General features: G+C 39.7%; 1 protein-coding gene across 1 annotated transcript; it reads right to left on the bottom strand.

The window, feature by feature from the left end:
- Positions 1-214: 214 nt before the first annotated feature.
- Positions 215-13,125, bottom strand: LOC139465526 (outer dynein arm-docking complex subunit 4-like). The gene is made up of 12 exons (XM_071247246.1): positions 13,006-13,125; positions 10,680-10,811; positions 10,322-10,475; positions 8,645-8,706; positions 6,958-7,132; positions 5,384-5,593; positions 4,639-4,846; positions 3,946-4,032; positions 3,229-3,425; positions 1,712-1,867; positions 928-1,032; positions 215-228 (listed from the first exon to the last, which is right to left on the bottom strand). The coding sequence occupies exons 1-12, from the start codon at positions 13,123-13,125 to the stop codon at positions 215-217; spliced, it is 1,620 nt and encodes a 539-aa protein (XP_071103347.1).
- Between the last annotated feature and the right edge of the window lie 124 nt (positions 13,126-13,249).

The raw sequence follows: 13,249 nt of genomic DNA, 5'->3' as shown, positions 1-13,249 counted from the left end.
TTAAAGCAACACAGTCAATCCTGAATGCCCAAAGCCTTCATCTATGACCTGACAAGACATAACATCTCTCAGGGTAAGTAATCAAGCAGCGTCTGGCAGTACATAAGTCACGGAGATAACTCCATGACAACAAGAGTCTGACATGAGCATAAAGATCTGTCTGAGTTGAAACTTGTGATTAGAGACAGCTTTTGGCTTGTGGTGTCGTCACACTCTAGGCCGTTCCTCCTGCAACATAACACCGCATGGTTATCATGGAGAAACAGGCTGATTTTACAGACGCTTCATTCAATCTCGTCACCCATATAACCGCTCCTATGGCAACTGTCCATATATCATGCATTTAAACCTATACCTCAGAAAAGAACATGCAGGTAACATTCAATTCAACAGTTGGTCATTCACGTTAAGTCGTTCATTAAGAGCAAAATTTGATCACAATATACATGTGTGTTTACCAATTATTGGAAATGGGTGCTTTTGTTTGTTTGTTGTTTAATGCTACACTCAGCAAAATTCCAGCTACATTACGGCAGTCTGTAAATAATCGAGTCTGGACCAGACAATCCTGTGATTGATTAAATGAGCATCAATCCACACATTTGGGATACGATGACATGCATCAACCAAGTCAGTGAGCCTGACCACCCGATCCCGTTAGTCGCCTCTTACGACAAGCATAGTCGCCTCTTACGACAAGCGTAGTCGCCTCTTACGACAAGCGTAGTCGCATTATATGGCAAGCATGGGTTGCTGAAGACCTATTCTACCCTATTCAAATCATGTTCTTGAGTTTGACCATTCCACGTCCACATAATAGATAACACTGCATAAGAACAGATTTCCTGTGAACTGTCTATGCAAGTTATATGCATATGTTTTTATATTGCGCAGTAATTCAAAGGCAGGTCAAATATTAACACTGACCTTCTTCAGCTGCCTTGTTGTCATCCATGTTGTCATCCATGTTGTCATCCTGGCTGTCATCCTCGCTCTCCCCTGTCTCCTCACCTGTCTTCTGACTAGCCCCACCTAGCAACAGAGAGCACTCTTCATCATTCAAGTAAACAACAAGCGCTGTAAGTTACACGCTAGACCCCAGTGGTAACACCGGCAAGGTTCCCAGCACTATACTGCCTGTTGTATTGTTTGTTTGTTTGTTTGTTTGTTTGTTGTTTAATGCTACGGTCCAGGAATATTCCAGCTATATGACGGTGGTCGGTAAATAATTGAGTCTCAACCTAACAATCCAGTGATTGACATCATGAGCATCAATAAATGCAACTGTGATACGATGACATGCAATCCACCAAGTCAGTGAGCCTGATCACCAGATCCCTTTAGTCGCCTCTCAAGATAAGCATAGGTTGGTGAGGACATATATCGTTTATCTGAAAATGCTCCCCACACCCCAGAAAAAACAAAAACACGGAAAGACATGTGTTCTGTTTGATCGAAAATATGCTGAATTTTATAACATTTTTTGTGAGACTATTTTTTTAATAATTATTTCTAAACCAGCTTTGAACATAAGAAGATAACCACAGATTAACTTTTTTGGTGTTTGGTTTTAGTACCTTGACAATGAGACCAAGGAAATCTGTAAAACAATGCATATATAGGTCTGGTCTTAGGATAAAACCTGAAACCAAATTCTGGTTCAAACAATGTACAGGTTGAGAATGTCCAGCACGACAGGAGTTGTACCCACCTTCCTTCTCTGCTTTGAGTGACTGGACAATCTTGTTGTTGACTTCATCAATGGCCTTCTTGATGGCCACCTCTGCTGACCGGTCATCTTGCACCATGGCGAGGTCCATCGCCTTCTCAAAGCTGACCAGCGCCCCCTGGAGGTCTGACAGCTTAACTGTGAACAGCATACAAACACATCTCTATACAAACATATCAGCATACAAACACATCAGCATACAAACACATCTCTAAACAAACACAACAGCATACAAACACATCAGCATACAAACACATCAGCATACAAACACATCAGCATACAAACACAACAGCATACAAACACATCAGCATACAAACACAACAGCATACAAACACAACAGCATACAAACACATCAGCATACAAACACAACAGCATACAAACATATCAGCATACAAACACATCAGCATACAAACACAACAGCATACAAACACATCAGCATACAAACACATCAGCATACAAACACATCAGCATACAAACACAACAGCATACAAACACATCAGGATACAAACACAACAGCATACAAACACAGCATACAAACACATCAGCATACGAACACAACAGCATACAAACACAACAGCATACAAACACAACAGCATACAAACACATCACCATACAAACACATCAGCATACACAAACACAACAGCATACAAACACAACAGCATACAAACACAACAGCATACAAACACATCAGCATACAAACACAACAGCATACAAACACAACAGCATACAAACACAACAGCATACAAACACATCAGGATACAAACACAACAGCATACAAACACAGCATACAAACACATCAGCATACGAACACAACAGCATACAAACACAACAGCATACAAACACAACAGCATACAAACACATCAGCATACAAACACATCAGCATACACAAACACAACAGCATACAAACACAACAGCATACAAACACAACAGCATACAAACACATCAGCATACAAACACATCAGCATACAAACACATCAGCATACAAACACATCAGCATACAAACAAAACAGCATACAAACACATCAGCATACAAACAACAGCACACAAACACATCAGCATACAAACACATCAGCAACCCATCGTCAGTGACTTCACAAACTGTTTCTCGGTTGTAAGAAACACCTCAAATGAAACCATGTATTCTTTAAAAGCGTCACAACAATTCCACTTCTTTCACTTTCATAAAACTATTCCACTCACCAACACTCTATTGATTGGACAATAGCAATGCATAAATACTTCAATTAATCATGACTCCCTTAACTACCATACAAGTGCAAGAACCTTTATGATTGTGGGTTCGAATCCCAGATTCGCCCTGAATAAGTTTCCTGGTTTGTCAGCACCATACCCAAAGTGGTAGACGTCAATGACCTGCACCACTTCAGGCTTTCCTCCCACATCAAGCTGACATGCCTCAATTGCACTGAAATGCTGTGTACAGTGGCTGCATTGCACTCAACTCACAACATAGCCTACATAATAGGCTTGTTTCTCACCTTGTGCCTGAGCTATGAGTACCGTTGCCTGCAGCTGCCACACCATGTCCTGAGCATCCTCCGATGCCGCAAGGGACTTCTCCCCGTAATTCTTGGCATCAGGGTACGCCCTCAACTCCAAGTGGCAGCGCCCAATTTCGTGGTACAGCCAGGTGTTCTCCAGGGATGACTTGGTCAGCGGCAACTTGCGCTCCCACCTACACACATACACAATCCCATCAGGTCCAGGCATTACATAAACACATAGTAGTAAAAGTAGTTCATATAAAGATGAAATAGAAGCTAACATTATCTCAAGCTATTTCAATTTCTATTCTTTTAATGGAGGTCGCTATATGGCATGTGATTAGTATATGGCTAGCATGTGGCTAGCATGTGATTAGTATATGGCTAGCATGTGGCTAGCATGTGATTAGTATATGGCTAGCATGTGGCTAGTATGTGATTAGTATATGGCTAGCATGTGATTAGTATATGGCTAACATGTGGCTAGCATGTGATTAGTATATGGCTAGCATGTGATTAGTTTTTTGCCAGTATGGGGCTAGCATGTGATTAGCATGTGATTAGCATGTGATTAGCATGTGGACAGCATGTGACTAGTGACCTGGGTTTGATTCCCCAGGAATTAAGCATGAAAGTCAGGGGTCCCTTGTCATTACCCTAATACACAGTATTAAGTTGGGTCGTTAGAGTTAAATACTCAGAGACACTTACACCTGAATTGCCTTCTCGAAGCTTCCACACCGGGCGTGCACCCTCCCAAGGTTGTCCAGGCCTCGGGACACAGCGTCAGTCAGCTTACTGCCGAGCATAACAATCAACATCATCATTACAAAATGAAACAAAATAATGACACGAGTATTATGACAACCGACGTGGAACACCTGTATCTAATTCATCACTGATCCACTATTTATTTATGAGAACAACTTACATACCATATTACACTTAGACGTTATTTGGAACATTCATTACCGCATTGGCTACATTACATTCCCCACTCCAATACAATTGTATAATGACATTCAATCAACCAAGAAACCAAGTCTGACCACCAAATCTATTCAGATGCCTCTTACAACAAATGTAGGTTACTTGGGATGAATTCTAACATGGAATTGCTGGTACTTCAATATTTACCATTACTGAAAGCACAACATTTCGGAGTATATACTTACGCCTTCATCCTTCACATGTTGAAGGCGTAAGTATCTACTCCGAAACGTTGCATTCCTCATAATAAAGAAGTTGACGTCCATAAATTCTCTTCCTTATGTGTATCACTTCTAAATGCCTTTTAAAGACTTAGAACACTTCTGAGACAACTTAAGTAGACATTTTAGTATACAATACTGTTTTAAGACTATCAGCCCCAGTTCCTAACTCAGACAGTATGGGACGACTCACTTCTTTTCTCCGATGTCAAGGTCAATGCCGTGATGGTGCAGTGCCTTCTCGTAGTTGCCCATGTCCAGGTGGGCATTACCCATGTAGCTGTGCAGGTTAGCTGTCACCTCCAGCTTGTTGGGGATGGCGTCATCACCATAGTTCTGTACTGTTGCTAGGCACTTCTCTGCCCGCTTCAGACTCTCCGACGTCTTCCCATTGAATTGTGCTGGAAGGTTGCAGAGCATGGTTACCATAGGAACAATTAAAGTTTAACAAGTAATTTCTCCAGTTGGTCATAACACGGTAAACATATCATTCCCTAGTTTACATATTGTTCACCTCAGGACAGAGAGGTTCTATCAAACTTATGAGACAGTGATGAGAGTTGATTTGCCTATGCTCGATACTCATTCCACTCTAGGGGGCACGGGTGGCCCAGTCGTCTAAGGTGCCGCGATTCGCTCTGCAGAGTTGCGTCCCTTGGGCATGCCAGAAACCAATGATTGTGGGTTCGAATCCTGGTTCGCCCCGATTATGTTTCTAGGTTTGTCAGCACCATACCCTTGCTCGTGGGTTTCACCGAAGTGGTAAATGTCTGAGACCTGCATCACTTCGGGCTTTCCTCCCACATGAAGCTGACACGCCACGATATAACTGGAATACTGTTAAAAGCGGCGTATAACCCAACTCACTCACTCATTCCACTCTGGAAGGGTCAGCTAAATTGTTATCATGCATCAAATTCCTGTTCCTCCAGTAGTACCTTCATCTATCCTCTCCAATTCACTCATGACATATTCCTGAGGAGACTGGCCCTTGTTTCCTGAATTTCGGCGCCGGCGCTGCTCCCGACGCTCGTACAGCCGGGTGTACATGGGTTTCTGCTGCCTCCAAAAGTCTGTGCGAGTGTCCAGGTACGACAGACCTTCCTCCACCAAGTCTGAGATCGTCTTCCCTGTGCTTGTTGTGGCATCTGTACCAACGCAAGCAACAGGTCATATGGAGATTTGACAGTTTGTCCATTTCTCATTCATTTCTATCAAATTTGATTAAGATTAAGATTATTGCACTTACTAAGCAATGTGCATGCACATGTGTGTGTGTGGCTGCTTGTGCTAGTCCAGACTTTTCAGTACTAGTCCACTGAGATACCATGTCGCATCTTAATAAACAAAAATTCCAATCATTTTTATTCCAGTTTCAGTGGTTACATACACAGTGATATATATATATATATTGTTATATATATATAGCATTATTAACAATTTGACACAGCATATTTTTCTAAGCGTAAAGAATTGGATAGGCCTTGATCATGTAGGATCGAGCAAGATGTTCTGGCATGAAAGTTGTTAACACCATATTTATGAGCAATCATAGAAAGATAAGCTAATAATAAAAAAATAAACAATACCAAACTATAATATTGTAATCATTATATTGGAGAAACATTGTAGTTTTTCTTTGGCAATAGAGTCAAAGTGATTGGAAATAATCAATAATAACACACAGTCAGCAATCTATGTAAGATTCAAGGCATCATGTAAACCAAAATACGATTTCCACTTTCTGTTATAAGTACAAAGCTTATTATTAGTTTTGGCTGACAGATATTCTAAATAAATAGCATCTTTTAATACTTGTTTAAAAACGTCCATTGAGGGTTTCATTTTCTTTAAACTAGAAATAAAAATGAGTCTCTTAGCTAACATAACAATATGATTATTTGCAGATTTTGCACTTATTTCACCAAAACATACATTAAATCTTGTAAAAAGTATATGACAAGTTCCAACAGAATTAAAAAAAGACTCCAAGTTCTGCCAGAATTCAAACACGATTCATCGCATCTTAATATTGATACCCCACTCAGACACAGTATACAGACTCCAAGCCGACCAGTAGTTGCTTTTCCCCCCAACCCCATGCATCATCCCTAAATGTAATGTGTGTATGCACCCGAGGAAATATGGATTACAAAGGGCCAGTTCTATCACATGCGTGGAGTCAGGAATCCTTGTATTTTCTCCACCCTGTGGGGGCAAGCTAAAGATCCCCAATACCCAAGTACACGTTAAAAAGGCATTGAGGAAGGATTGATATGTGACACGGTTGATTGGATGATATTGTACCCTGACAATATTTGTTGTTCGTGCACAAAGCAATCTTAGCACTATGATTATCATAAGTCTATGTTAAAGTATGGGAGTTATGATCGTCTTAGTGCTAAAATTGCTTTGTAGAACAGGGCCGAGACCTAGATTACTTAAAGGCTATGAGAATATCGTTGTTGGCGGCAGCATAACATGAGTCGAGTGCCGCTGGGCGTGTGTGTACCTGTCTCCTTGAGGAGTAGTTCCAGGTACTTCCTGTCCCCGTACAGCTCCCCCAGCATCTGTTTGATGGTCCTCTCGCTGGCCTGGGAGCGCGTCGTGTCACGCTTCTGCTTACTCTGCTGCTGGGCGTTTTGGCGAGCAAAGCTTCCGTATGTTTGTCGCTTTCTCTTCTGCTTCTGCAACATTCACAGTCCAGTATCACATACCAGTGTTCTTCTTGACACAATAGGCCAGAAGGACCTCCAGAGCTTAAATTACAGATTGCATTAATGAGATTGTATCATTGACTGATCTGCAGGCATCTCATCGGGAAGGCCTGACCTTACAGAAGTTGTTAGTTTGCATCATAACAGTAGCATAGGTTCTGTAGCTCACCTTCCTTCAGCCTTTAACACAGCAGACTTGTTTTTCTCAAACACAATCTGATATCTATGTTAGAAATTATGCGATGATCTTTCATTATGATGATCATTATGATATTGAATTTAATCGTGAATGTTCAACATTAGCAACAGGACAAGGATCCCTTGGTTTATCCTTAATCCAGAGCTCCAGATAAGCTTTATCTTACCCATGCATTTTAAAATCATTGGGTATCAGTAATTCTATCTGGGTATTCAAATATCTGTTACCCACTAGTTTTTACACATGTGGGTATTTAAGTTCAATATTTAAAAAACACTATTCATCTAGTCCCTGCAAACTGGTGTCATGTGGGTTTGAGAGCTTTATAGGACTCAAAAATACCACGATACTTCCACAAGAAAGTGTGATGGCAAATGATCATGATGTAACTGTCATCGTGGAGTTTGGCAAGGTTGACAGAATGCCCTTTTATAATTTCAAAATAAGTTGCTGATTTGCTAATCAAATACGCAGGGTTACTTCACAATATTTTGATGATACGCACAAGTTTTATTTTGGTAGCATATCTGTAATGTTCGTTGCGTATTTGATATGCTTGGATTTGATTTTACTGCATATTTCTGCATTTCTGATGTGTATTTTATGCAGATACGCAGCTTATCTGGAGCTCTGTTAATCCCAAACCAATTACTATAAACAAAGCCTCATATATCTTTGATGCCTTCAAAATAACTTCCTTTGCTCAAATAGTAAGTAAAAGTGCATAACCTACCAACATTCTTATCATTGGAAATATTTTAGGTCACATAAAGGAATAACATCTCTTTTTCTTATAATAAATGCAATGACATATTTAATGTAAACATAGGGTGAATGTTTACAAATGCATTTCATGTGCAACTACAATTGATGTCTGTGACATTAATAGATATCTGCCACAGCAATCATAACAGTGAAAAAGGAATCTTTCCAGAAATTTGATATAACAGTGAATAAAAGGAGACACATACTTAGCAGTCATTACAGACATTTAATTGCAATAACAGCATGTTGCTAACAGTTTGTCGCATCTATATGATCAAGCCTTCCCCATTCTGTGTGTACTTGGTATGACCATGATGACAGCAATAAATGTCATGCCACCTTAGATGCCATAAGTTTTATTAGGCAGAAAACCATCACCAATACTTCACAGGCTTGTTATGCTCCTTGTACCTCTATCATGACAATGACAATGGCAGAAACCTGCCTTGCCTTAACATAAAACTTGTAACATCAATAGCAACAAAATTCATCACAGAACTCTATCTGTATAAACCTACGTCGTCCTGATCCTGAAAGAATGACAGGTCTCCAGAGGTGTTCAGCTTGACTTTCTCCGGAGCTGCAAGTAAATACGATGTGAAATTATTCCGTAAGTGTGTGATTAGTTTCTAAATAATGTGGAGAGTGAGTGAGTGAATGAGTGAGTATTGTTTTACGCCGCTTTTAGCAATATTCCAGCAATATCATAGCGGGGGACACCAGAAATGGGCTTCATACATTGTACCCATGTCGGGAATCGAACCCGGGTCTCCGGCGTCATGAGCGAACGCTTTAACCACCAGGCTACCCGACTGCCCCAGTATTATTGTGGAGAATCAAACCCGGGTCATCGGCATGACAAGCAATCGCTTAAACCACCCCTTCTATTAGGGCTGGGACGAGTCCAAATTTACTACCCGGGTACCCACACCCCTATTACCCGACCCTACCCGGGTACCCCCTGTTGGTGTCAAGAGATAGGTACAAAATGTCCGATTGGGAATAGTTTGACAGTAGCCCTGGCAGAAAGTTTTTAGATAGACGTATAAAACGATGTGGTCATGCATACACTGAAGTTGAACGAAGTTTTAGCTTTGTTCAAACATATTTAAGTCAGAAGGAACGTGTTCATAGTCATGAAGAAATGCGAACATTAGAGACTTAAAATTGTCGTGTAACCATGTAGTTATATAGTGAATTATGGTCATGAAACAATATATCACGTGACTAACCACGGGTCCGGGTAGTCCTGTGTGTACCCGGGACCTACTCAGTACCCACCCGACCCGGGTACCCGAGTTACCCGTCCCAGCCCCACCTTCTATATGATGAAGTATCACATCATTGAAAATGGGATACTTTTTCATAAAACATATTGATCTTGAATTTACATCTACATCTTGATACATCTCAAAATATCTTGTTGCTAGAATTCAGACATCATTTCATCTCCACATTTTGGGGATTTGTTTTCCCAAGCTCCTTCCCAGCGCGTGACACCTTCGTTACACTCTCGGTAACATCGCTGCCACCAGTGTGGGCGCGGCCATTACAAGAATCTTGAAATTTGCCCTCCAACCCCATATGTAGTAACGTTTATACTCTTGTTTATGTCTTTGGGAATGCCATCATATTTCAATTTGAAAAAGTTTACGACTGACCATGTTTTCCAGATGAATTTACTTTGTTGTTTTGATAATCAGATTGTTTCGAGATTGCAGACTAACAGAAAATCAACCAACTTCTCCCTTACATTCTTACCACATCAATAATACGATAGTTTTAATGAAACAGAAATTCAAATTGACAAACGAAGAAAGTAATTTAGCAGCGATAAGTGTATTCGGCATCACTTGTTTGTAAACATAACTGTCAGTCGGTTGCGAGTTCAACTCAAAGCATGGTTGTGGCCACCTATTCACAGTTGGGAGTTTTGACGGGTGGCAGCGATAGTATAGAGAGCTCCGGGAACGTACTATCGCTGTGAGGAGCTTGTTGTTTTCCAAGGCAAGAGCAGACAACTCTAAACACATTTACCACTGACTATAGGCATTGATGTCCGTTACAAGTGAATCAGTGAGAGAAGAAACAGTTGTCCCTGATAAGAAACATATGACATGGGGCTACAGGTCACCTCACTCATAAAACCTAACCCTTTCAGAAAATAACCCAACCTGGATAAACATGTCACTCACTTCCAACTGAGTTGTCAATGGCCTCCTGAGCTTTCTGTATTCCGAGTCGGAACTCCTGTAGCTCTGGTCGTAGCTTGTGACCACGGTGGTAGAACACCAGCGCCATCTCAAAGTCCCCCTTGTAGTACAGCGCTTCAGCTTTCTGGTAAACTCCCTGAACAGTACCACACAGGACCATCATTACAGACACAAAACAAACACTTCCCTGCAGCAAGTCAAACAATTAATTAGGTCTGTGTCTGATATTTCTCAATAATAATACTGAATACTGTACTACAGTGCAAGATTTAGACCAGTGTGTAAATGCAAAACATACAGGCTTGCCTGACAAAATATTCAGCATATTTCAGAAACTCACCTTGTGAAAAGTCTTATCCTCCTCAAGAGAAGCCTCAGCATCAACAAGGGCATTTTTGGTATCACCCAGCTGTAGGTGGCACTTGGATCGTGCAACTAGGCAGCTCTTGTCTCCTTTCTGAAGCTCCAATGCCTGTCAACAATTGTCAAGTGTTAAATGGTAAAATTGGGGCTACCAATGGTGTAACATCATAAGTTTCTAAAGATTTTAAATAAACATTTATAGCATTTCTTACTCCATATAAGGTTAAACAATTACCTGAAACATTGTATCTATTCTCATATTCTAAGTATGAAAGAAGTCGGCCCTGATGATCTACCAAATCATTGATATATTTTACTCCCACATCATCCAACTTGTTAATAAATATATATTTCCCATCAATCTGCACATTGTCACTGTACCATATATATTGGGAATAAGCATCCTTTCGTGTTTTCTTATGTTTTTCTATATATCGGCCCCAAGACGCCACTACATCTTGCCAAAACGTTGATCCAGAGAGAGTTGGCAAATTACTACTTTATAACTAAAGCGATAGCTTACTCCAACTGTAACTACAACAAGTTTGTGAAGTTTTGGTCCAGCTGCCACAAACTATTTTTGTAACCATATCAACTCAAATACTGAATTATCCGAGTTCATATGCCCCCATGATGTATGATTATGTTGTTGTTTTAAGAATCGATGTATGAACATTAATATGTATGAAATGCTGTACGACAAAAAAAGTGGAATAATAAAAAACAAAAACAAAAAACAATTGTCAAGTGAAACATTTCTAACACACTCTAGCAATTTTCTGACATGGGCCCTTTATGTGAAAATTACAAATATTCCAGAGGTACACCCACAAAGCACAATGTTTCAATGAACCTTTGTATTTGAAAATGTGGGCTTTTTTTCACACATAGGGGCTAAAAGCACAAGGACCTTCCCTAGAATTATCCCTGAATTTGAGAACCTTTACTTAGTTACGTTCGTATCCACTGATAGTTACTTCTACACAAACAAACCTGTCACCTTTTGAAGGCGAAGTTGAAGCAGATATTCCCAGACATTTTTTTAATAATACCAGATAAAACAAAATATAGACAAACTGGCCAAGGGTTTATTTGGTCAAACTGGAATGAACTGAAATTGAAATCATTTTATGTATTATGTCAAAACAGCCCTCTACATGTTTAACTATTAATGGTGGAGTCAAGATAAGGACCACTTGAGTGTGATACTTAATTTTTAACACTGCTTGGTGTTCATGCCTTATTCCTTGTCAGTAAAATGTTTAATGCTTACATTGAACCTTTTTATTAATATCAAATTCCTCAGAATGTGAATAATGGACTTGTGATTTGAAACAAAAAAGGAATCATCTATTAATACCAATAATTAGAAAAGCTCTAATGTCAACTCTCATTAAGTGGCAATGGGCAAAGCTACTCAGTGTCAACTTAGCCAGAATTCTTATACTAATGAGCTAATCAATGACAAAGCAATTAAATAAACATGATAAATAATTGTTTGAAATTAAATTAAAGCCTGTATTACTAGCATTGTATATTGTGTATTGTATAACATTAATCGACAACCAGCTGCAGCCAGCCAGTAAAATTATGTTGCCTAATTTTTTAAGTAGATCAATTTCCCAGTCTTATAAAATACATGAATCACACAATGTTACAATATACAATTCGGTAAATATACAATTAGATCTGACACGCAGTACCCAGTTAATAGTCCTCCCAATGATGTACACAAACACCTTCCATTTAAAGCTGTGACTTGTCCTAATAAAATTCAAGCTGTATTACTAATCCCAGCATTCAATAAATATCATATGTAAAAATAATATAATGCATATCAAACTTATAATACAGAAGATATGGAAAGGGAGGTTTGTCCACTATAAATTTAATAAGGCCACACAGAAAAATATTCTTGTTTCTTGGCCTGGCATAAACATGACGGGTGTCCATGAAGAATTTACACAGCAAAAGTGGGGGTGGGGGTGGTGGGAGGGATTTTTCACAACTAAATAAAAAAATTACACGGTTGTACCTTTTCAAATGGAAATATTATAAATTTGAACAATAGACTATTTAGGGACTGGTCAATTATTCTGTATAGGAAGGTGTCGTCAATATTTTTTGTACATGTATTGAGGACGTGGCATGAAAAAATGTGACATAAAATCTTGTGGAATCATACTTGTAATGAAAACCAACATCAACGCACTTCAATTAGGCCTTCATCTAATACGAACATAATCTGAGTCAAAACTTCGGTCGAGTGACAAAATTGTTCACAGTGAAAATGAAAACGTTACCGTCGTATAACTTTCGATGGACTTTCTGTAGTCTCCCTGTTTGAATAGTGAATCAGCCTCTGCTTTATATATTTCAAAGGTGCCCCTTGGGCCTTCTGATGATCTGTCATCTTCATACATGATTTGTTACTATATTCCACCACGATATACACTGCAAGACACAAACCGACAACTGTTCGCTCTCTAACGTTGGCCTCGCGCATTGACGGGCGAATGTCCGTTGCCAGGTAACCGTGCACGCGCC

Source organism: Haliotis cracherodii, unplaced genomic scaffold (assembly GCF_022045235.1).
Source record: "Haliotis cracherodii isolate W230 unplaced genomic scaffold, xgHalCrac1.p SCAF_18, whole genome shotgun sequence".
NCBI lineage: Eukaryota > Metazoa > Mollusca > Gastropoda > Lepetellida > Haliotidae > Haliotis > Haliotis cracherodii.
This window is presented reverse-complemented; position numbering and strand designations above follow the sequence as displayed.